Source organism: Pituophis catenifer, unplaced genomic scaffold, assembly GCF_029215685.1.
Source record: "Pituophis catenifer annectens isolate HBS135680 unplaced genomic scaffold, rPitCat1.0.hap2 SCAF_7, whole genome shotgun sequence".
In the NCBI taxonomy this organism is placed as follows: domain Eukaryota; kingdom Metazoa; phylum Chordata; class Lepidosauria; order Squamata; family Colubridae; genus Pituophis; species Pituophis catenifer.
The window spans coordinates 89,595,221-89,620,952 of record NW_027256887.1 but is presented as its reverse complement, the minus strand read 5'-3'; the positions used below and the strand labels follow the sequence as shown (position 1 = coordinate 89,620,952).

At 45.2% G+C, this 25,732-nt stretch overlaps 2 protein-coding genes across 2 annotated transcripts; both read left to right on the top strand.

Moving 5' to 3' along the window:
* Window positions 1-4,517: 4,517 nt before the first annotated feature.
* LOC139319953 (acrosin-like) lies at window positions 4,518-10,111 on the top strand. Its single transcript, XM_070948037.1, is given in 6 exon segments — window positions 4,518-4,591; window positions 5,870-6,073; window positions 6,838-7,103; window positions 8,072-8,220; window positions 9,295-9,767; window positions 9,769-10,111. Coding segments are annotated over 6 exon segments (1,509 nt in total).
* A 9,761-nt stretch (window positions 10,112-19,872) lies between these two features.
* LOC139319678 (acrosin-like) lies at window positions 19,873-23,904 on the top strand. The gene is made up of 5 exons (XM_070947628.1): window positions 19,873-19,931; window positions 20,960-21,160; window positions 22,117-22,400; window positions 22,745-22,890; window positions 23,029-23,904. The coding sequence occupies exons 1-5, from the start codon at window positions 19,873-19,875 to the stop codon at window positions 23,902-23,904; spliced, it is 1,566 nt and encodes a 521-aa protein (XP_070803729.1).
* The last annotated feature ends 1,828 nt before the right edge of the window (window positions 23,905-25,732 follow it).

The window sequence follows — 25,732 nt, the reverse complement described above, 5'->3', positions numbered from 1 at the left end:
TTGTATTGTCCTCTCTCTCTCTGTCTCTATCGTCTGTCTGTCTGTCTGTCTGTCATCTATCTATCTATCTATCTATCTATCTATCTATCTATCTATCTATCTATCTATCATCTGTCTGTCTATCTAATTTGCTGATGCTTTATTTAAGTGATTGCCTGACCTCTATAGATGCCATAGGCTAAATAAATAAATAAGTGAAGCTTTCATCACACCATCACAGCTGCCATCTTGACCGCACTCCGTAGATACCCCTGAGTATCCAATGAGTATATGTACAAGAACCTCCCCAGACTGCTCTCTTTCTCTTGGGAACAAACAGATAAGGCCCCATGGAATTTAGCAAGTCCTAATCTCTTGTAGCTGCGCAGTGACTCAAGGCTAGTTCCCCACTGGATACCTCCCTCCTCACTTGGCTGGGAATTCCCCAACAGCATCTTTCCTCATACCACATAAAAACAGAATAGCAGAGTTGGATGGGACCTTGGAGGTCTTCTGGTCCAACCCCCTGCTCGAGCAGGAGATCCCATGCCATTCTGATAGCTGTCCAGTCCCTTCTTGAAAACCTCCAGCGTTGGAGCACTGACAACTTCTGAGTCAGGCTGTTCCACTGATTATTTGTTCTCTCAGGAAATTTGTCCTTAGTTCTAGGTTGGTCCTCTCCTTGATTTCGCCTTGATCTCCCGCCACAGGCTGGGGGCTCATTATTTTGAGGCTGCTTGAAGATGCCCGCTCTCCTTCCGCCTGCTTTGTGCGGTTGATGGTGATGTAGAGAGAACAGTTACTGGTGGGATAGGAATCCATGAAGCTTCCGTGCTCTTCTCTCTCCCAGGCACCTGACCAATTGGGAGCTGGTGTTCGGCACGAACAAACTGTCCCACCCAGGCCCCGATGCAGAGGTCCGCTTCCCCAAGAGGGTGGTGCAGCACGAGAACTACCAGCCCCGCCAGCAGATCAATGACATTGCCCTGGTAGAGTTGGATGACCCTGTGAAGTGCACCGACTACATTCAGCCCGCCTGCTTTCCGGACAGCTCGGTGGACGTCTCCAGCATGGTCCATTGCTACATTGCCGGGTGGGGCTATACGCGGGAGAAAGGTGAGAGTCTATCAGGCACAAACAACCGGACCCCCACGTGTAGACTTCAGATTGGCTGCACAATTCCTAAGGGCACGGTCGCTTGAGTGACTGTAGGAGGATTTCACCTCACGGCTTCTCCCATCAGAGACAACTGCCCACTGAACCTCACTACCCCAGGGAGAGGGGAAGGCCTGTTGATTCTTGGCAGTGGAACATGGGAACTGCTTAAATAATAAAGAAAAAGAAGAAGGCAGTTCAATGCAAAGGAAAGTGGGGTCTTTGATGGTCTCTGAGGTTGGTGATGTTCTTGCTGACATTTCACTGCTCCACTAAGGAACATCATCAATGCTGGAAGGAAGTGACTTTGCTCTTTGTTTAAATGCTCCCCTCCCCTCTAGCACTGATATTATCTAGTTGGGCTATGAAACATCTGCAAACCACCAAGCTCAGAGAGCACCAAAGACACCTGTTCCCCCCCCTTCCTCCTCCTCCCTTCAGGCACTGAAGGCCCTTTAGTTGGATCCTGAGACATCTGCAAGAAAACCATTAAGCTCACAGAGCACCACGGATCCCAAAGTTCAGCCCTGATCTACAAATATTCTTTTCTATCAACAAAAAAATGTGTGGGAAAAATTCAGCCACTATTTTTTCCTTTGCAGACAAGGCTCCATCAGATGTCTTGAAGGAGGCCAAGGTGGACCTCATCTCCACCGAGAAGTGCAACAGCAGCAACTGGTATTACGGAAGCATCTCCGCCAGTAACCTGTGTGCCGGATTTGAAGGAGGAGGCATTGACACTTGCCAGGTGTGTGACCAGGTTATACCCACATCCATTCTGGGCTGTCATTCTGATTGATTGATTCTGATCATTCATCTCAGACGTAGGTAATTTTGATTTAATGTTTATGACAATGTTATAAAAATCACATGCTATATGATTTTCATGTTCTGTCTTGGTATTCATCCAGAGTTATAACTTTTGGGGGTAGCTCTCCTGCTCAAGCAGGGGGTTGGACTAGAAGACCTCCAAGGTCCCTTCCTACTTGGTTATTCAATGTTCCTTATTCTATTGCACCTCCTTTCCAACACACCAGCAAGTTCTTTGTTCCTCACTTCTCTTCCTGGTTGCTCCCTTCATAGCTGATCTCTCTTCCTCCTGCAGGGTGACAGTGGAGGGCCTCTGATGTGTAGGGAAAACCGGTCTGAACGCTACTGGATTGTGGGAGTGACTGCCTGGGGACTGGGCTGTGCCAGGGCCCAGAAACCTGGAGTCTACACTTCTACCCAGAACTTCTACGACTGGATCCTAGGCTACACAAAAGAAAAGACTACCCATGAGAAGGTTGTGCTGCAGGTGCTCCCAGAGACAACACCATCAACCACATCTAGTCCATTGACACCTAAACCGACAACGTCCACAGAAGAAACAAGCCCACCTCCACCCGAACAAACTCCAAGGAAGCAAGAAATATCTATCCAAATCCAGCCAACCTCCGAAACAAAGACAACATCCTTACTGCGAAATCCATGGCCTTACTTACAAACAGAAAATACTACTCGTTCTTTGATGACCACTTCAGCAACCACTGCTACTACCACTGAAACCACCACCGAGGCCACCACGGAAGAAATCATTGAAGTCACCATTGAAACCATCACTGAATCCACCACCGAGGCCACCACGGAAGAAATCATTGAAGTCACCATTGAAACCATCACTGAATCCACCACCGAATCCACCACTGAAAGTAGTACAACCAGCACCACTCCCACCACCACCACCAAAGCTCCTCAGCCACAAGTCCCACCTCCCAAGCCCGAACGAAAGACGATTACGGTGGGCTCCTACTATGGCTACAGTGGGAGTTCCAACTGGCCCAAGCATTGGCCTTTCAGACGCCGCCCACGTTCTTGAACCCAATCTCAGACCCAACTGTTGCTGGTCAGCGGCCCACTTTATTTGCTGAAGGGGGTCTTTCCCTCTGCAGATAAAGTATTCTGTGCAACGGAACTTCTCAAGTGATCCAATGAACGTAAGAGATGATTAAAATGCATGTACTTCAAATAAATTTTTGTAAAAATGTACAAGACTGGTTGCAACTGCTTTTCCTCTTTCTGGTCCCAAAGAATTGGGCAAAGACCAGTGACAGGAATTTCGATGGTTGTGTCAAAGTACGTACTACGGCAGTGTCAAAGAATAACATTGCCATAGGTGTATATTACAGGCCCCCCAACCAAGCAGAAGAAATAGATGAACTTTTCCATCTATATGTAGGAAACACACCACAGTAGTAATGGGGGACTTTAACTACTCTGGCATCAATTGGGAGATTGGAGAGGTTCCTTATGAGCCTAGCTGACAATTTTGTCATCTAAAAGGTAGAGGAGGGAACTAGAAGGCCAGCTCTACTGGACTTAATTCTTATATCAGAGATGAAATGCTAAAAATGTCGCCCCTGGTCCTTTTTTTTCTCTAGACTGGCCGTGCTCAATTCCTGCAACCGTTCTTCGTATGTTTTTGTTTCCAGGCCTTTAATCATCTTAGTTGCTCTTCTCTGCACTTCTTCCAAAGTCTCAACATCTTTTTTGTAATGTGGTGACCCAAAACTGGATGCAAGTATTCTAGGTGTGGCCTTACTAAGCCTTTATAAAGCGGCACTAATCCTTCACGTGATTTTGATTCTATGCCTCTGTTTATACAACCAAGGATTTTATTAGCTTTTTTGGCTGCCGTTGCACACGGCTAGCTCTTGTTTAAGTGATCGTCCACTAGGACTCCAAGGTCCCTCCTTCACTTCCTGTTTTTGAGCCAGGTTTCACCTAGTCTATACTGGTATCTTTGGTTTCTCCTGATTAAGTGTAAAAACTTGCTTTTCTCCACATTAAATTTCATGTTGTTGGATGGGGCCCATTGTTCAAGTCTGTCAAGATCTTTTTGGATCCTGAGCTTGTCTTCTGGGGTGTTGGCTGTTCCTGCCAATTTAGTGTCACCTGCAAATTTATACCCTTCTATACCCTCATCTAAGTCATTAATGAAGAAGTTGAAGAGTCCGGAGCCTAAGACAGCCACTGTCCACTCACTGTTACCTCTTAAGAGGGGTGGTACTAAGAGGGTCCAACCCACCCAATGTTTTCTTGTTGATTCATGATGTGAGTTTGGAATCTTACTAAAAATATCACTCTGACCACCAAATCTGTGGCAGGAAAATCAAATGAGTCTGCCTACTGCCTGTCAACCTTAGTTGCTAAGCAACTATGCTCCAGGCCAGCCCCTTGGAGAACTTTCACTAAGGGTCTCCTCTGGAAAGGAAGCAGAGAACTGGTGTGATGTCATATTGGCTGCATGCTGATTGGAGGAAGGCAAGTGGTCTGTGGTTTGTGACGTCATGAGGAATGTCGTAAGCCCAAGATGGAACTGAGCACTTCTTGAGACATGTAGGATGAAGCAGTTACCTCTTCATATTTTGGTCCTTTTTCTGTTATGGTCTACACATGCATACGATAACAGATGTGGGTGAGTCATGTCAAATCCAGGGGTTGTTCAGAGGAAGTGCTTTTAATGCCCTACAATGCCTGTTCCTCAGCAGACTTGGCTTCTCTGGTCTCCAGATCCATCAACTGCAGCCCTTGGGCCCACAGAGGAAACCCTGCCTGGGAACTTCAGGCCTCCTTTACATCAGATGTCCACATCGTGCAAGGAAGGCGGGTTGCTGCAGACCCCCAGGCTTCAGTTCCCTTCCTGTATCTCCACCTTCCTTGGAACCTACGCAGGTCTAGCTTGGCCATAAGTAGAGGGAGGAGCCATGGCTCTGTCTGAGCAGTTTCCCCATCAGATTGCTCTCAGCTGGATGAATGCCAGGCAGCTTCTCTTGAACCTTTGTGATGGAGAACTCTGCCCTGTTCTTGGTCTTCGTGTGTTTATTGGGTTCCTGTGGTGGAAAGATTCATGTCTCCCTGTGGGGTTCCAAGACAGCATCCATGCAAACGGTGATGATGCTCAGCTGATGAGCATGGCCGACATGATTGAATTGACAACAAACCAAGCGGATGCATTTGGACAATATGCTAGTAACATCCTGGCTTAGAGTACAGAATCAGCCTCCTAAGACTTCATCCATGAAGCGGCTTCAGTATGTTGCATGGTTGTGGTTTGATTTTGAGTGTGCTACTGTTTTCCAGTTGTAGATTTCTCCTTTCAGGGTTTTAAAGTGCTTCATTCCAATGTGGCTGTCTATGAGTATGACTCTGTAGGATGGCAGACATTGCTTTAAGCCTCCTTCATCTGTCTCCTTGCCACCCTGAGCCTCCTTTGCATTAGTGGGGTCTACAGCGGCCTTGCTCACATGATATGATGGGGTGTTCCAATATCTAAGGGGCTGTCACAGAGAAGAGGGGGTCCACCTATTTTCCAAAGCACCTGAAGGCAACAGATGGAAACTAACCAAGGAGAGAAGCAACCTAGAACTATGGAGAAATTTCCTGACAGTGAGAGCAATTAACCAGTGGAATAGAAGTTATGAGTGCTCCAACATTGGATGTTTAATAATAACATTATTGTCATTTTATGTGTATACAGAGTATATCCATAAAATGAAATTCACTTAACACCCAAAGACCAGGTCCAACACACATAACAATCCCCAAACACGGGGGGTTGGGCTAGAAGTCCTCCAAGGTCCCTTTCAACTCTGTTCTTCTGTTCTTCTGACTGTGACCACGATCTTGACCTTTTCAGCACTCCTCTCACAGGCGTTCCTGCCCCACATCTAACCAACATTTCTCTCTTTCCTAGGGATGTCTGTGGCCGCCGTCCTTTGGCCTCCAGTCACAGTAGCAACCTGCGGATCGTGGGTGGCACCGATGCGCTCCCAGGAACGTGGCCTTGGATTGTCAGCATCCAGATACCCACCCTGACTGGCTACAAGCACACCTGTGGGGGGTCCCTCATCAGCCCTCGCTGGGTCATCACAGCAGCCCACTGCTTCCTCAACAAAAGGTGAGGGGAAGGAAGGGCCTCCTGTCCCGATTGGCTGAGTCAGGGGTGTCTAGTTAGGCTTGCAGATGGAGATGGTAAGGCATAAAGAATCAAGAATGACACGATGAATGGCTCAGAATAGTTTCCTTATTGCTGTTCACCCAGAGGCAGGAATCTTGCCAAACTAAAGCAACTATCTGAATAACCATCAGAAAAATCCTATAAAGCTTGAGGGACAACCTATCCTGCACCTCTTTCTGCATACCAAACACTCAAGACTGTCAGAAATAGTGTAGGGTTTCCTGCTTGGGTGGGAGGTTGGACTAGATGACCTACAAGATCCCTTCCAACTCTATTAATCTGTTAAAGTCTGAGCCCCTGCAACTGTTCATTGCACAGTTCAGCATCCAGACCCCTAATCATCTTTGTTGCTCTTCTCTGCCCACTGGACAGCCACTTGTCTGGAATGGTGTAGGGTCTCCTGCTAGGCCGGGGTAGGGGTGGGGGTTGGACTAGAAGACCTCCAAGGTCCCTTCCAGCTCTATTCTGATTGATTGAGTAGTTAATAGGGTTGTAGGATCAAATCTACTCTAAGTGGACAGGCTGATGGTCTGAGCACCTTCCCAGACGCAGAAGACACAGACAGATTTTGATTCCTAACTCCTTGTAGTAAAGTCCATGAACCATCTCCATCCCCTTGTCAGCCTTTCTTAGCTTTAGTTTAATCCCACTTTCCCCCCCGTTTTCCATACGCTTATGGCCTCCCTTTGCCTTCTCTGCTCCAGATACCTAGAACACTGGAAGCTGGTTTTGGGTGCTGCTCAGCTTTCTCGGCCTGGTCCGGATGCCCAGGAACGCACCATCAAGAACCTGGTGGAGCACCAGCAATACGTACGTTCCACCCACTTCAACGACGTGGCCTTGATGGAGCTAAGCCACCCAATCAACTGCAGTGACTACATCCAACCTGCCTGCCTGCCGGACATGGGTGTGGAGGTTTCATCGCTGACCCACTGCTACGTCAGCGGCTGGGGAGTGACCGATGTCTCAAGTGAGTCCTCCAGCATGTCCATCAAGAAGGAATCTCCAGCCACAACACAACTTGAGCAGCTGTTTTCTTCTCTGGTGGGGGTTTCTGCTTCTTCCAGACCTGAGATGTTGGAAAGCCGTTCAAGGCAAACAACTTTTTCAGATCTTAGGCAGATCTTAGCACTCGTTCTCTCTGAGATCTTCCCTCAACCGAAGAATAATTTGGGGTTCCAACTCGAGTCAGGGTTGGGCAGGAGCAAATCAAAATGAAATCCAGAGACGTTGGGAGGAAAGGAGGCTTATTTATTCGCAAAAGCAAAGAGCCTTGCCTGTGGAGGTAGCTACAGAGAGAATGGAGAACGGAAGGGCTGCTTTAGAGGGGAGCTTGTCCTTGGTGTAGATGTGTGTACGTCCTGATTCTTGGGCAGGGATGTCAGACTTGATTTCATTGAGGGCCGCATCAGGGTTGTGTTTGACCCTGTGGGGGGGGGGCAGGTGGGCGTGGCTGGGGGGGCATGCTCCCTCGGGCTCCGTTTTTGCTGGCAGAGGGCACTAGGAGGCCATCTAGGCTGAAAACAGGGCCCTGGGAGACCATGTGCAGCCCCCCCCCCGAGCTCTGTTTTTGCTGTCAGATGCACTGTGGGCCGGTACTTCACTGTTTCCAGGGTGGCCTTGCAGGCCAGATCTAACCCCCCACGGGCCGGATGTGCCCACCGGCCTTGAGTTTGACACCCGTGTTCTAGGGTGACACTTGAGGGAAATGGGCTTGTGTAGGCCAGTATCACCTGTGATGTTTATTCTGGTGAGCATGTGTTCCTTAGTCATTGTTTACTTTATTGTCCTTTTTTTTTGTTTGCTTCTGTTTACCTGCCTTTCATTTTTCTTCCCTTTTGATATCGTAAGTCGCCTAGAGTAGACTCACAGTGGGTTAGGAGGCAAATAAATTTAATAGATACATTTAACAAATAAATACATCTTTTTTGCTTACAGAGCCAAATGTGACCTCGGATATCCTGCAAGAAGCCAAAGTAAACCTCATCCCCACAACCACATGTAACAGCACTGCCTGGTACGACAAGAAAATCCATCACAACAATCTCTGTGCTGGGCATGAGGAAGGAGGCATTGACACTTGCCAGGTAACAGAAGAACAGGGTTGGCAGGGACCTTGGAGGTCTTCTAGTCCAACCCCCTGCTCAGGCAGGAGATCCCATACCCATGATGGTGAACCTATGGCCCGTGTGCCAGAGGTGGCATGCACAGCTCTCTCTGTGGGCATGCGGGCCATCACCAGCTTCTCTTCTGGTTTCCGGCACACGCATATGCCAGGGCCAGCTGTTCTTCTGGTTTCCAGGCTCCGGCATTCATACACAAATGTTCCAGTTTTGGCACTTGGTGTCTCTGCCCTATACCCTATATCAGTCCTGTCCCAGCTTGGGCCTTTAGGAAAGAGAGACCCACAACTCCATATGTTGTAGTGAAAGGTATACTTTTACTAAAGCCAAGTGGTTACAGCGTAAGCAAAGCCAGATCTGAGACGTCCTATGTAAACCCGTTATTTCCCTTTCTCCCAGGCCCTCCCTTCTGGTTATCCTACTTCTGTCCAATGAGGTTCAAATTAGTTATTTTGGTAACAGTCCTAAGGTTTGGCACCTCTGGTTCCTATCAGGCCCCCTCCCTACATCCCGCTATTACCACTCCTCACTTTGTGTGGCAGGCTGCTATCAAAGCGAAGTAGGGCTAAAATGATTTGATAGCAGACCTGATGCCATTTCAAACAAACGGTTGTCCAATCTCTTCTTAAAAACCTCCAGTGTTGGAGCAACTACAACTTCTGGACTCAAGTCGTTCCACTTGTTAATTGTTCTCACTGTCAGGAAATTCCTCCTTAGTTCTAGGTTGCTTCTCTCCTTGGTTAATTTCCATCCGTTGCTTCTTGTCCTGCCTTCAGGGGCTTTGGTGGACCCCCTCTTCTTTGGGGCAGCCCCTCAGGATGTTGGAAGACTGCCAGCTGCCTTTGCACCCACAAGAAATCTAAGCCTAATCCTCCTTGAATTCCATTAACTCTTATTTTGCCTTGATCGTTAGTAGATCAGATTCTTGTAGAGAACTAACACGGATTAAATTTGTACACATTTGAACAGCCTGGCTTCCTGATTTCTTGCACCTGACAGTTCCTGTATTTGATGTTCTTCCTCTTCTTGTTCGCGCAGGGTGACAGTGGTGGTCCTCTCATGTGTCGGGAGCAAAGGTCCGAGCGTTTCTGGCTTGTCGGTGTCACCAGCTGGGGGGCTGGCTGTGCCAGGTCCATGAGGCCCGGCATCTATTCCTCCACACAACTTTTCCTGAACTGGATCAAAGACATGACCAAGGAGAACTTTTTCAAGACTCCTCGCCCACCCAAAAAAAGACCCCCGTCAAAACCGCTGGATCAGCTGTGGCAACAAACCACCCCCTCGAATGGAAACCAGCAGCTTGAGAACTGGGTTCAACCCAGGCCGAAGCCAATAATGTCTCCTCCAAGGCCACCTTCCGCAAATGAAATCCAACAGTTTGAGAACTGGGCTGCAGCTCAGACAAGGCCTAGTACGCAACCCACCCCACCGTTCACCATGCCTTGGCCTCAGGACCTTCTGTCATCGCAGCCACTAGCACCAACACTACCGCTGCAGACATTATTCCCCCCACCCCCCGCCCCCACTTCCTGTTCAGACCCTGTCCCCATGGGGTTCACAGGATGTGCAGAACTGGAACCAAGGCTGGGCTCCAATTTACCGGCCTCCCCCCAGAACCAGGCCCACCGCAGTGCCTTGGCCAGGATATGGTGCACAGCAGCCCCAGACGTGGGGCAACGTGGCTGTGACTAGGACAAGAGCTCCCTATTATGGTGGATACTACCCTAACTGGAACATGCCCAGGCCTCCCTTTCAAACCACAGCCCCTTCAGGGTGGCAGGTCCAGAAATGGTCTCGCCCAACGACTCCCTTGAGTTACATCTGGTACTCGAGATGGAGCAGGTCCCCTAAGTAGGCCCAGTGCCCCACTCCATAATCAGCCAGTCATTTTCTGCCTTCCCCTTCCCATCTGTCAAGCAAGCTTCAAGAGCATATAGTTTGGGGGGGGTCTGTCCCCTCCCTTCCTCCTACTCCAGGTCTCAAGCTGGGTTGCCCAAGAGAAGATAGTCACCCTTTAACAGATCGATGTAAACAGAGAGAGAGAGGAGACACAACAGATGCTGGAGGTGTGCAGTAGTAAAACAGCCGCTGCCGCAGGATTGGCTGTGGATGCTTGGTTCTGAGGCCTTGATGTTTTGGAGGACTCACGGGGAGAGCCTGCCTGGATAAGGAGACACCTGGATCATTCAGCAGCTGGCTTCATTCATGCCTACCAACTATTTCAAAGAAAAGACTGGAGGCTGCCCCTTTCCTGGGGCAGGCTGGTCTTCTGTTGAGCAGCATTTGTAATTCTATATTAGCAATAAAGTGGTGCTTCTTCTAATGGGTTGCACGGCTTATTCCACTACACAATGATCTTCATTTATTAGAGCCTTTAAAATGTTGGCGTCCTATCTTTCTGGGCACAACATCCAGCTAAAATAGAAATTTATTTACTCCAATAAATGGTGGCTTGTTAAAATTTCAGCCTAGAAAAAGTTGGGTGAAATGAGAAACTATCTAGCTTTCGGCATAAGATGATGACAGGAATGCCACAGGACAACTTTCTTGCTGTGTTTGATCTTCACACCTTGGATGAAAGCCTCCCTCTAAATGTCTGAGTGGATCAAGCCCATTAGTGAGATGAATCAGCTCTTACTTGCAGATGTTCAGCATAGATAGAATAAAGTTAATATCTGTGCGGTAGCTTCTGCGTTGCCAGACAGGGTACAGTTGGCACTCCTGGCAAACCATGAATATAAGAACTTGAAGTATAGCCTAGTCCTGTTGTCTCCTGGCGCTCAAACCCATGGAGAATTGCTGCCCTGCAGTCTCCTTGTGAGGATCAGCCGTCCAGAGTACCTGTGGGTAATCACCCATCCTCTCTTCATCAGGAGAGGTTCCAAAGAACAGATTTATTCACAAGTTCCCAGGTCCTCGCCACTTTTGCAGAGCTGTCTTTAGTTCACCACCATATCTCCCCTGGAAGTTTTACGTCTCAAATATTCTTAACCATAAAAGTTCAAGCATTCTTTTGGTCATGAACTTCCTCATGGTTCTCTTGAACTTTAACTACATACGTTCAATGCACTTAGGACTAGTTTCTTCACCAAAGGTTCTTGAGCAGGAAGGTTTCTTGTGGGGTGGAGAAAGGAGGGGGGGGAGTCAAAATCTACAAGATGATCCAAGTTATCTGTCAGGGCTTCCCTAATGCACAGGGCAACTCTCTTGGTGCTGTTTGGTTGCTCCTAATCATTGCCCCTGTCTTAAGGACTTGGATATTTGTTCTTGGCTTTTAGTGACACTCAAACGTGTTCTTAGCCACCAAACCCAATCAATAATGAACCCTATTTGAAGATTTTTTTCCCACCATTCCCCAATCAGGTGACTGAGTTACAAATCACAGGCTGAGGAAAGTTCAAGGATCTGCTGATCTTCCCCAGAACCCAGTGGGCATCCAGACTGACCTAGATTGTGCTATGGTAGCTTTGACCTGAACGCTGTCTGGAGCCAGAATCAGGAAAAGTCCATCCTGGTCAAAATTGGAGTCCCTCTTAGAGAAGCCCTAAACCAGGGATCAGCAACCTGCAGCCACATGTGGTTTTTCCACCCCTCTGCTGTGGCTCTTGTCGCCGGTCGGTTACACAATTGATAGGGCTTTTGGTTAGGACAGGTAGAGGAAAAAGGATGCCACACTAGGAGGAGACTCTATGGTGGTGGTGGGGGAACCAGACTTCCAGTCAGCATAGGAAAAAAGATGCCGTGCTAGGAGGAAACTCTATGGTGGGGGAACCGGACTTCCGGTCAGCTCCAGAATTGAACGGGGGGCTTCCGGTTAGGACCTTTATGGCTCTTTGAGTGTTTAAGGTTGCCGACCCCTGCCCTAAACACTAGGTGAAGCCGGTGGTTCTTGCCCCGCTTTCCTGTAATCCTCCAGTTAAAACAACCACACCTTCCTTTTTAAAGGCAAGGTATGGAAGCATAGTTAAGACAGCTGAAATTTCCTGACAGTTAGAAAAATTAATCAGCAGAACAATTTGCCTCCAGAAGTTGTGAATTCTCCAACACTGGAAGTTTTCAAGAGGTGATTGGACAACCATTTGTCTGAAATGGTACAGGGTTTCGCCAGAACAGGGGGTTGGACTAGAAGACCTCCCAGGTCCCTTCCAACACTGTTATTCTGTAGCTCTCAGGTTGATTGCAGTGCATTGCTTTAAAGCAGTGTCTCCCAACCTTGGCAACTTTAAGATATCTGGACTTCAGTCCCAGAATTCCCCAGCCAGCAATTCTGGGAGTTGAGTCCACATATTTTAAAGTTGCCAAGGTTGGGAGACAATGCTTTAAAGGGTTGTGAGGGTGGAGCAGAGATGGGGACACTTTGCAATCCTAACTTTAAAGTACACTAACAAAATGCTTACAAAATGCTCACTTTGTGCATAAGCAAAACATATCCTAAATGAAATATTTTACAGATACTTTACTCGCTTCCTCTGACTACTTTTCTTCCCAAATGCTGTCAGATAACATTCACTGGGAGGCTGATAAAACTCAAATTCACCAATACGGATTCTGATTTGAGAAATGGGTAGACTCAAATTCTTTTTTCCAAACCAGATTTATTTGGGAAACTCAAGGATTAGAAATTTTGGACTTCCGGTTTGCGAGCCTCGGCGACGGCGGTGTTTCTTTAAAGACCGCCAGCCCCGCCGCCTGTAGAGCCGCCCCGCGATCGAGGAGCGGCTCGAAAACTCCAAAATCTTGAAGATTGAAGGAGAAGAGATAGCAGGGTACAGGTTGAGCCCCTGTAACCCCCCAGGAAACTGTTTCTGGGGAGGAAACAGGCGTGGCTCCCTTCCAACCTGCTGAAACTCCGGGCGGCGTGGGACGTTTCTGCTAATTAGCAGAACAAGCCGGCAGCAGCAAACTCTTAAAGCGAAAGGAACTAATTTTAACAAACAACGGAAATATCAACTTGAATCCAGAAACTTGAAAACTGCAAGTATCAGTGCTTTGTTGACTTTCTAATTTAAAAGAGAAAGTGAGTGAGTGAAAGTGATTTGAAAAAAAATGGCGCCCAGCATTTGAGTTAACGAGCTAATGAAAGTGGATTTGTGAAGCCTTCATGCTTTGTTACAAAGTTATAAAGCTGCTACAAAGTTGCTCTATCTAAAGAAAAAATTTCTTTTTCTAAAATTTGACTTTGTTTTACTTCAGCTTCACTTGATTAAATCTGGGGGACTTTTTTAGAAGCTTTTGTGGAAGAGGGAAAGGAAAAAGAACTTCCCTCTTTAGAAAAATTAGCTTACGTGGCACAATGGCTTCAAAGAAGCAGGAAGGGAAGGCATCAGGGGGGGGATCCCCCACACATAAACATCAAACGCAACTTCCCCCTGCTCAACAGTTACAAACTCAGAAAAAAGAACTTGATGTGGGAGATTTAAAAGACTTTATTTCTAAAACTTTGGATGAAAAATTTCAAGAATCTCAACAGGAAATAGATCATAAACTTCAAAAATCACATGAGGAATTTCTGCAGGAAATTAATGAAGTTAAAGATATGGTGAAGCAGAATCAAAATATGGTGACCAAAAAAATATCAGAAGTGGCGTCTGGCCTGGCAAATTTTATTGGGAAAGTTGATTTTAAAGTTGAAGAACTCAAATTAGAAGTTAATGTTAGGATGAAAGATAATGACTATAAAATTGAAGAAGCTGATAATAAAATGCAGAGAATTGAAGATGAGATTGTCATGATACAATTCCGGGCGATGGAATTTGCCATACGGCTTCGGGGAATTCGAGAGGAGGAGAGACAGGACTTGAGACAAGTTTGCTCTGAAGCCCTGGCTAAGATCTTACAAGTTAACCCTGATCTGGTATTTCACAAAATAGATAAAATTTACAGAGTGAACTTTTGGGTGGCCAGACAAAGACAACTGCCTAGAGATGTGGTCATATATTTTACTGAGAGAGAAATTAGAAATGAAATCCTCCAAAAATCTTTTCACACCTCTGTACAAGTGGGGGGCTCACGACTTGTAATTTTTAAAGAATTACCTCCTAAAATGCTGAAAGCTAGAAAAGAATTTGGTTTTCTTGTTAAGGAATTGAAAGACTTACAGATACCCTTCCGGTGGGATGCGCCAGCTGGGATAATTTTTAGATATAAGGGAGAAGGATATCGATTGAATACTGTGGAGAAGGCACAACATTTTTATAGTACTATTCTTAAGGAAAGAACACCATCTCCACGTACATCTACAGTTTTGGAGATTAAGGAGAGTGAAGAGAGGCAATTGGAAGAACAGCCTAAGCAGGAATTAGAAAATGTGCAAGGTGCAGAAGGAGGTTTTCTGAGTGAGCCCTTGCTGGATTCTTCTCCAATTTTGGATTTGATTCAGTTGACTGAAGTTAAAGATCAACGTATAACTAGAGCTCAATCCAAGTTACTTAAACAAAAGCAACAACAACAACAGGAAAGACAAGACAAGAAGGCAGCAAAGAGTACCCCACAAGAGAGTGGAGCTATGGGAGGAGCAAGATCGAAGCTCTTGGATGAACTTCAAATATTTTGCTCTGCGCTCCAGAAACAGGCCGATGACCCTTAAGTGTTTATCTTGGAATGTTAATGGGTTGAATTCAGCACAGAAAAGGAAGAAACTATTTACATATTTGAAACAATTTAATAATGATATAATATGTTTACAAGAAACGCATATTACAACTCAAGATCAGAAATATCTGATAAATTCAAAATTAGGAGTACATTATATATCTTCAACTTTGCAGAAAAAGAATGGTGTGGTTATTTATGTAAATAAAAAATTAACAGCAAAAGTTATAGAAGTAGATCAAGATGGTAGGTTTGTAGCAATTGAATTGCTTACAGCAAATGGTCAAATTCTTTTGATTGGAATTTATGCTCCCAACCAACAACAGGATTGTTTTTACAAGATGTTACATACTAAAATAGTGCAATGGGACTATAGATCTATTTTATTTATGGGAGATTGGAATGGAGTAATTGATTCTAAATTAGACAAAAAGAGTTTGGCAAAGTCTAGAATTAGACTACCGCAGACTTTTTTTGATTTGAAAGAAGATATGGAACTAAAAGATGTTTGGAGAATACATAATCCAAATGAATTGGATTACACTTTCTTTTCCGATAGACATAGATCCTTTTCTAGGATTGATTTTATCCTGTTGTCAAATGATCTACTTATTAAGACAAAAAGAACAAAGATTTTTCCAAGAACTTTGACTGACCATAGCCCTGTATGGATAGAAATTGAGATGGATAAGGTTGAGAGACGTTCTTGGAGATTAAATGAGAATTTGTTTAGATATGAAAAAAATACAATAGAACTTAAAAAGCATTTGAAAGAATTTTTTGAGATAAATTTGAATAAAGGTACCCCAATTGAAATTGTTTGGGACGCTAGTAAAGCTTATATGAGAGGGGTACTTATCTACATGAATTCTAAACATAGACTGTTCCGACAAAAGAAAAGATCTGAGTTGGAAATGGAAATAAAGAATAAGGAACAATTACTTATTAAAAACCCAACAGATGAAAGAATACGAAGTGCTATAAAACTTTTGAAAGACCAATTTCAAATGCTTATGGCGGAACAAGTTGCAACAAGTTTACAATACGCGAAGCATAATACATTTTGCAATGCCAATAAACCGGGCAGATGGTTGGCTTACACACTGAGGAAAAAACAAAGTATACGGACTATTGATAGTATTAACATTGGAGGGAAAGAAATTTTTCAACAAAAATTAATTAAAGAAGCTTTTGTGGATTATTATACTAAATTATATGCCAAAGAAGAGGTGCAGAATGGACTTATAGAAAAATATTTAAAGGATAAGAGAGTTACAAAAATTACTGATCAACAAAAGGAAAGAATGAATTATCCTATAACAGAGGAGGAGATAATAGTAGCAATTAAGCAGCTAAAAACAGCCAAAGCTCCTGGCACGGATGGTTTGACTGCAGTGTATTACAAAACTTTACAAGCTGAAATGGTGGAACAACTTAGAGATTTATTTTGCAATATTCAACAAGGGGGTAAAATACCCCCATCTTGGACAACTGCTTATATATCTCTGATACCAAAGGAACAAGTTGGTCCTAAAAAACCAGAGAACTACAGACCAATATCTCTTTTGAACACAGACTATAAAATTTATGCGAAGGTATTAGCCAACAGGTTGATGCCAGTAATCCAAAAAGTAATTCATGAGGACCAAGCGGGATTTATTGAGGGCAGATATATGAAGGATAATGTAAGGCAAGTAATAGACTTATTGGAATATCTTGATAAGAATAAACAGATTTCTGCAGTGCTGGTTTTTTTGGATGCGGAGAAAGCCTTTGATAGAGTGGATTGGAACTTTCTACTAAAGACTTTAAAAAAGATGGGCTTTGGGGACCAATTTATACAGTCGATTTCAGCAATTTATCAAGAGCAAAAAGCACAGATTATTATTAATGGAAGTTTGACGACAGAGTTTAAAATTGAAAAAGGAACAAGACAGGGATGTTCGTTGTCCCCACTTTTATTTATATTAACATTGGAAGTCTTGCTAAATACAATACGGGACTCAAAAATTTTGAAAGGTATAGTGATAAGGCAAGAGGATTATAGAATAAAGGCATTTGCAGATGATCTGGTTGTTACCCTATCACAACCAATGGAATCAATAAGCCTGATGAACGACATTATACAAGACTATGGTAGAGTTTCAGGTTTTAAACTGAACTCAAAAAAGACTAAAATGATAGTTAAGAATATGACACAAGATCGTAAACACGAGCTTGAAAGGAGGGCAGGTTTTGAAATTGTACCTAAGGTAAAATATCTTGGAATTCAGGTTGCAGAATCAAATATGAAATTGTTTCAAAATAATTATGAGGTGTTGTGGCGAGAGGTTCAGAAAGACATGGAGACTTGGAAAAAGCTGCAACTGTCTTTACTTGGAAGAATAGCAGCAGTTAAGATGAAGATTTTGCCAAGATTTCTGTTTTTGTTCCAAATGATTCCGGTGCTTAAAAGTGATAAACAACTGAAAGTCTGGCAGTCTGGTGTGAATAAGTTTGTCTGGAACGAGAAAAAGCCGAGAGTGAAATTGAAAATTATGCAAGATGTTCCAGAAAGAGGAGGCCTTAAACTTCCAAACCTACAGTTATATTATGATGCAGCAGCTTTAACTTTAACAAGTGACTGGTTTGGAAATAAAAAGGCTGGAATATTGAATGCAGAAAGTTTTGATCTTGAATTTGGATGGCATGCTTACTTATTCTATGAAAATAAAGTGGATAAAGTATTTAAAAGTCATATACTTAGAGACTCCCTGATGAAAGTTTGGAAGAAGCACCGACTCAAATGGGATTATAAAATACCGCTATGGCTGGATCTTGGTCATACCTTGTGGAATACAAATATAATGTCACTCGGGGGGTTTTTATATAAAGAGGTTCTTTTTACAGATGCGGGCAGATGGCAGCTGAAGACATTGCAGACACTGTTGGACGAAGGGATTAATTTAACCTGGTTACAATATAATCAATTACAAATGAGATGGAAAGAGGACCAAAAAATTGGTATTATGTTGCATGAGGAAGAATTGGTTAGACATATAAGAGAGAAAGGTCCAATGCATATTAAAAGGCTTTATAATGTTTTGTTAGAAAGAGATTCAGAAACGGAATTAGTTAAAGATTGTATGATTAAGTGGGCACAGAATTTTGAAGAACCAGTGATGCTGGAAACTTGGGAAAAAATTTGGGTTCAGAATGTTAAATTTACACAGTCGCAAAACCTGAGAGAAAATTTTTATAAAATGTTTTATAGATGGCATTTAGATCCTAAAAAGTTGTCATGTATGTACCCTAATGTTCAGCCAAAATGTTGGAGATGCGAATGTTTGGATGCTACGTATTATCATGTATGGTGGACCTGTAGGAAAGTTAAGGCTTTTTGGATAAAAATTTGGTGGGTCATGCAGAATGTTTTGAAGAAAAAAATTCAATTTTCTCCACAATTGTTTTTATTGGGTATAGTTAAGGGTTTTACACGGGGTGAAATAAAACTAATATTGTATATGATAACAGCAGCAAGATTGTTGATAGGTAAATATTGGAAGAATGAAGCTTTGCCTACTATCGAGGAATGGACTTTGAAGATGGCCAGTTTTGCAGAGATGGCGAAGATTTCAGCGTATTTAAAAGATTGTTCACAAGAGACTTATGAATGGGAATGGAAAAGGTGGATAGAATATGTTCAGAACAAATACCAAACTAGAAAGTATCAAATAGCTTTTATTTGAAAATAATGTATTAGAAATATTTTAATGTAAAGAGACAAAGAGGAAAAATTATATAGGGGGAGGGATGGGTTCAGGTTTATATATTAGTGTTATTAGTTATGAGTATGTAATAGGGAAGTCTGGGGGGGGAGGGTTAGGGAGGGTTAGGGAGGATGGGAAGTTTGGGGAGGGAGGTGTGGGGGTGAAAAAAGGGGTGAAAATGTAATTGTAAAACTTTTGCAATAAAAAAAAAAAAGAAATTTTGGGCTGAAGTATTTGCTTATGCTTTTCAAATGCTGTCTCACTTCCCTTTCTCCAATCTACAGTCTCCAGAGAGCAGATGTCAGTGTGACTCATTGGATTTGATGGGCTGACTGCTTTTTTTAAAAAAACAAACAAACAAAACTTTCCTAAAGAAAAATGGGATACGGCTGGATTGTGGGAGAAGGACTGGCAGAACAAGGGGAGTGATGAAAAGAGGGATCAGGCTAGAATCACTACGTAGTCACCAATGAACTAAATCCAACTACCCTTGACTGCCATTGAGCTTTATTTAATTCTAACCAGGTGCCCACATGGTTGAGAAGATTCTTGCACCACAATCAATGGGGAGAATTATAATTGCTAGATATTGGAAATTAAATGTTGACTTAAAATTAGAAGAATGGTATAATGAAACATGGAAATTTGCATTAAATGATAAATTGACTTGTGATATTAAAATTAGAAGTGGTATATACAAAGAAAATGTTTTTTGGAACACTTGGCAACCATTTGTGGACTTTGCACTTGGGAGATTGGATGAATCGGCACCAGTACCTTATCAAAGAGATTTCTGGAAGAATTGAAGACTTTAATTTCCTAAAATTTCCTTTCCATTTGTATAGCACATTGGGGGAAATTTTTTTTCTTTCCTTACTATTGATTTTTGTATTGTTTCTTTTTCCATTCTGTTATTCTTTAACAATAAAAATATAATAATTTTTTTTTAAAGAAGATTCTTGCACAAGGGCATTTGGCAATAAATCAGTTAAATTGAACCGTCATGGGTGGTTCATCATCTCACTTGCTGAGATGTCTCTGGTTTCTTGTTCTTGTTTTCCCAGGTCTTCCCGGTGGTTCTATGTCATCTTGCTTGTCCAATCACCCACTTGCCTCCTCCCAGGTGGGCACTGATGTCCAGCTGGGTTGCTGAGGGAAGAGAACCAGGAAACCTGGGTTTTATGATGTCATGGGTTCTAGGAAGATGCAGGAGGAGCAGCAGCACCCGAGCCTGTCCGGAGATGGGATGGCAGCTCTTGCAGTCCTGGTCCTTGCCATGTTGCAGGAGAAGGTGGCCCCTGGGGCTGCTTTGCCAGCCAAAGAGAACACCTGCGAGTAAGTGGCAAAGGAGGGCCCTGTGGGTAACACCCCTGATCCATGGGAAGCATCCCTGGGCTTCTGCCTTCTGCCAGATGTGACTGCCCTACCTGCAAGACCTGACAGGTACTGGAGGCAGAGATGGGGCCAAGCAAACATTCCAGATTACTAGCGTCAAAGCTCTGGGAAGGAAGAATCTGTGTGTGAAGACCCGGGGCAAGGCACAGAGGCAACAGTCAGCTGATAGTTCAAATTGCCCCTTTATCACTCCAACTTTCCCCCAAATGCTCCCACGTTATGGCAAGTCCTAGAGCGAAGGACTAGGAACACACACACACACACACACACACACACACACACACACACACACCTTCAGCAACCTCTGGCTGCAAGTAGTCCAGCAAAAAGCTGTGAGCACCATGGCTGCAAAGTAAGAAATCCAGCGGGGCAAGGGAATAAGTCAGTCAGTCCAGGAAGCAAAGGGACAAGGCAATTAATCCAGGAAGCAAGAAATAAAGCAAGAAGTCCAGGAAACGCCAAACATTGGCAACGGCACACAAAACTCCATGAATTCAGCGTTTATTCCTGGCAAACGCCCCTCCCCACAGAGTCTCCTTAAGTCTCTATCCCCAGGTGGAGAGGGGTGGGGCTCTCTCCTCCTGAGTTGTTGGGTTGGTCTGCACTGTTCCTGCCTCCTCTCCACTCTCTGTGATCGAGGATCAGGAGGGGGTGGTTCTTGCTCATCGCCTGAGCTCTGTCTCTCATTCTTCACTGTTTAGCCTCTCTTGGTGGTCCTGCCCCCGTTCCTCCCTGCTAGCAAGCTGTCCCACTCTTGAGGGGCCCTGGCCTGCCTCCTCCCCACATTCCTCCAAAGCCAATGAAGCCACCCACTCGGTCTCCCTCGGCTCCAACTCCTGCTCGTCTTCTTCCGCAGATTCAGGGTTTGACCGGGACATGACATTGTGCTCCAGGGTGGAGTGGGTTGCTTATTCTTAGGATCTACAGCTTTCATCTCCTGACCATTCTCCATTTGTGCTTCTCTTCAGTGGCGTCTGTGGACGGCGTCCGATGGCAGCTAGCCATGGTCTGCTGCGAGTTGTGGGCGGCACAGATGCTCTCCCGGGGACATGGCCTTGGCAGGTTTGCTTCCAGCTACCATCGCCAATGGGCTACGTCAACGCCTGTGGAGGAACCCTGCTCAGCTCTCGCTGGGTCCTGACTGCCGCCCACTGCTTTCAGTTGGAAGAGTGAGCAAAAGAGTTGCTGCCTCTTGGGGGAGTGGGGTGTGTGTGTCGGTGTGATGCTGCAGGATCTTCCAACCAGGTAGCCTGGATCCTTATGGGAGTTAAGTCCATGGTCCATTGATAGGGCCAGTCTGGCGTTGATCCAGATGCAGGTCTCTTCTTCTGCTTTCCTCTAAAGACCTCCAGAGGTTATCAAGGGTTCCATCCTTCCTTCCTCTCCGGCTTCCTTTCTCAGTCTGACCTCTTTAATTTGAGAATTTGATCTCTCCAGAAAGGAGGACAGCAAAGAACAGGTCCCACACTGTAGTTAGGCTGAAATAACTTCAGATTACCTTATGATTTCCCAAATAAACTTTCCCTCTCTCCCTCTCTCCCTCTCTCTCTCTCTCTCTCTCTTTCCTATCTCCCTCACACCTTCTCTCTTTTTCTTTTTCATGCACAAATGTTTCCTTATAAAAGTTATACTCCTATCTTCAGTGTTTCTCTCATCTTACATTAGTTTCAATGAAGGAACAGAGGAAGGGAGGAAAGAAGGGAGGGGAGGAGGGAAGGAAGGAAGGAGAAGGAGGTAGGGAAGGAAGGAAGGAAGGAAAGAATAGAAGGAGATGGAGGCAGGGAAAGAAGGAAGGAAGGAAGGAGACAAAGGCAGGGAAGGAAGGAGAGGGAGGGAGGGAAAGAAAGAAAGAAGGAAGGAAGGAGAGGGAAGGAAGGAGAGGGAGGGAGGGAAAGAAAGAAGGAAGGAAGGAAGGAGAGGGAAGGAAGGAGAGGGAGGGAAGGAAAGAAGGAAGGAAGGAAGGAAGGAAGGAAGGAAGGAAGGAAGGAAGGAAGGAAGGAAGGGCTGTCCAGACTTTCTGTTTCTGTTGTCCTTACCAGCAGAGCCTCCTGCTTGTAAGGAGGAGGGTCCAGGGCTCTGGGCAGACCCTCAACGTCTGTTGACATGGATCTCTTCTTCATTCCAGTGAGATCAGATGGTATAGGGTGGTGCTTGGGCTCAACCGGATCTCCCAGCCTGGTCCTGATGCCCAGAACCGTTTAATCAAGAGGGTGATCAACCACAAGCTCTACAAGAACGAACTCAACAGCACAGACGGAGGGATCCAACACGACATTTCCTTGGTGGAGTTGACTGAGCCGGTCAGCTGCAATGACTACATCCAGCCGGCTTGTTTGCCTGACGAGAGTGTGACAATCTCAAAGCTGGTCCAATGTTCTGTCAGTGGCTGGGGAACCATGGAAGTCAAATGTGAGAGACTTGGGGAAAAGGGGCTCAGCTCAGGGGTTCGAGTCAACTTATCTCTGGCACCTCCAACAGAAAAGAGAGTGTGAAAGACCTGAAATGGTCTCCACACTGGGGAAGGCATGGGGAATAATAGAATATCAGAGTTGGAAGAGACCATGGAGGTCTTCTACGCAACCTTCTGCTCCGTCAGGAGACCCGGCCTATCTCCTGCTTGAGCAGTGGGTTGCATTAGAAGACCTCCAGCTCCTGTTGTTCTGTTGTTCTGCTTCTCCCTGGGAGAGAGTGTTCCATCCCATGAATCTTTGGGCATGGGAGAAATGCAGGCTGGTGATTTCTTCTGTTCACAGCCCAAAGGCAGCCAGATGTGATGCAAGAGGGGGTTGTTAAACTCATACCTCACAACACATGCAGCAGCTTATTCTGGTGGAGCAAGCGTATCCGGCCTGAGAACATATGCGCTGGACACGAGAGTGGAGAAGTTACTACATGTCAGGTAGGTGGATCTAGGCTGGTGACTTAGTTGGGCCCCGTGTCTTTCAGTGACTTGAGAAGAGTTTCAAAAGTTGATCTCTGGAATGTTTAGGCCTTTCTTTTGGAGCTGCTTCTAATTTTGAATGTTTTCTTCCTTTAGGGTGACAGCGGAGGGCCTCTCATGTGCAGGGAAGAAAGGTCCGAGCGGTACTTGGTCATTGGAGTCACCAGCTGGGGACCAATGAGCTGTATTGAAGTTCGGAAGCCAGGTGTCTTCACCTCCACACAAGTCTACGTTGACTGGATCACAGCCATGACCAAAAACAATCTTTACAAGGCTACTCACAAGCCAGTACTGGCTGAGGTCTGGCCTCCTGCAAAGCCAACATCCCCAATCCAATCCAGCACCCAAAAGGTGATGTGGAAGCGTCCCAAGCCCCTTCCCCCACCCAGGCCTCCACCTTTCCCTTCGCTCACCCCTGGGCCCATGGTTCCACCTTCCCCTCGGTTCACACCTAGGCCCAGGCCTCCCCCTCTGTTCATACCTGGGTTTAGGCCTCCCCCTCGGTTCACACCTGGGTACAGGCCTCCACCTTCATCTAGGTTCACGGCTCGCCCCAAGCCTCCAACTCCTCCTTGGTTCAACCCTGCTCTCAGGCCTCCTCCTGTGTGGAAGCCCTCACGATGGTACCTCATTCCTCCCACACGATGGTACTTAGTTCCTCAAAGACCATCAAAGTGGGGAACCATGACTCCTTCTTGGAGAAGACCCCATACTACTCACCGTCCCTGGACGGGGCCTGCCCTATGGGGAATGACCCTACCTTTGAGGACAACTCCCAGAAAGTGGTATCATAGGACAAGGGCTCCTGGGCGGTTTGGGGCGACTTGGGCCTCACGTCAATTACAACTGCAACCAAACCCACAATTATCACCCCCTGGTCATTATATCTCTCACAATTGGAATCCAAGTTTTGCCCAACCTGGCAGTCAGTCTGCTATGCTCTTGCCCCCTAGAGGACCAGAAAGGGGGTAGATCTCTTAAGAGAAGCAAGACAGAAGAGAACAGGAAGGAAGATGATGGCCTGGTCCCCATCCTTGTTTGGCCATAAACCAAAAGTCATTTCTTCTGCTGGGATCCCCAATCCCAACCCCTCATTCTTTCCAACATTCCCGGTTAAAGTTAGGCTATCTTGCAACATGGACTTCGCCTTCTTATAACTAACTTTCCTTGGAATTTCTCATAGGACTTTATTTATACTGGGTTCTTCAAAGTGCACGTTGAAATAAAAAAAAATTAAAATTAATATTGAACATGTGAAGATGTTTGTGGTCTGGAATTATACACTGGGAAATTTAGCCTCTTCAGATTTATGTAAAAATGGTGCCATCCTGGATTAGAGAATTGAGAAAGGAGTTCCCATTTTCCTCCTCCCAAGAAAGTTGAAGCCAATGAGAAGCTGGGCAAAAGTTGATGGTGCAGAGAGGATGGAGGTTATGTTGTCCTTCTCAACAGAGCAGATGTCCTCTTGTACAGGAGACCCCTTTAGATGTTTGTATACTGCTATTATATTTCTCCTCCATCATCTCTTCAGCAAACTACTCAACTAGGAAACTCCATTAGTGCTACAAGGATGGAGAAGGACAACAACAACAACATCTGTGGGGTCCTTAGTGCTCTCTAGCCTTGGTTGTCATTCTTGCATGATCCAGCTAAGTAATATCATTAATGATACTGTTGAGGATAGCTTTGATGATGTTACCTGGTCATGAAATGCCTGCAAGAAAACCACTAAACTCGGAGAGCATCAAGGACCCTGAGCTACAAATATTCTCTTCTATCAGCAACATCTGTATTCTTTCACCATTCTCAAGGGACTTGGCTTCCATGCCCTTTCCCATTTTGGCAGCTCTTCTCTGAACCTGCTCCAGTTTCTTTACATTTTTTGTAAATATAACTAGACAAAGTCCTCCAAAAACAGTCCAAGAATCCAAAGTAACAATGACCTCCCATGATCTGGGAGCAATTCTTCTTTAATGGCAACTGAAGAACACATAGTGAACATGATCTGACGTCTAATGTTACTTCTCAATTATTAATCCTGAAAGTGGAAAGTATTAGCTGCTACACTCAACTTGGAGTGAGGAACCTCTGGCCCCAAAAGAGCTTGATGTATTCCAAATTCCATCATCCTTCCCTCTTAGCCAAGCTGGCTTGGTCTCCTCAGAGATCTAATTTAGCAACATCTGGCAGACCGTAGGGCTCCTGTAGATGGGCGGCAGAAAACCCAGGCAACCAAGAGATAGCAAAGGGTTGGCAGTTTTGCTTCAAGTTGCCATCATTTAGTGGTTATCCAAAGATTAGCAGCTTATGGGGTGTGTGGATACTGTGTCACCTGCATCTGGAGAACCTTAGAGGCAGCAAGCTTCGGTTGGGCGGCTTTGCAGGTCTCTCTCTCAGTAGCCTCTGGGTGGCAGAAATGGGAGTCCTGGTATTGTTCTTACTGAAAGTAGGTGAGGAGAAGACATAACTGGCTGCACAACCAATTTTCTTACACTTTTGTTGTTGTTAGTCGCTTTAAGGCTTTCCCAGAACAAACCACAGATAAGCAGGCCTTCTTTTCATTTGTCAAAAGAGAAACCAGCAGAACAAGAAGCAAGGAGTGGAAATCAAGGAGAGAAGCAACCTAGAACTAAGGAGAAATTTCCTGACCGTGAAAACGATCAACCAGTGGAACAACCAGAAGTTGTGGGGGCTCCAACACTGCAGGCTTTAAAGAAGAGATTGGACAGCCACTTGACTGAAATGGTCTAGGTCTCTTGCTTGAGCAGAGGTTGGACTAGAAGACCTCCAAGTTCCCTTC

Excerpts from the sequence above, each read along its gene's own strand:
- LOC139319678 (XM_070947628.1), top strand. The coding sequence starts at position 19,873 with ATGTTGCAGGAGAAGGTGGCCCCTGGGGCTGCTTTGCCAGCCAAAGAG. Across the intron at positions 19,932-20,959 it reads GCCAAAGAGAACACCTGCGA|TGGCGTCTGTGGACGGCGTC; the intron begins GTAAGTGGCAAA and ends GCTTCTCTTCAG. Across the intron at positions 22,891-23,028 it reads GAGAAGTTACTACATGTCAG|GGTGACAGCGGAGGGCCTCT; the intron begins GTAGGTGGATCT and ends TTCTTCCTTTAG.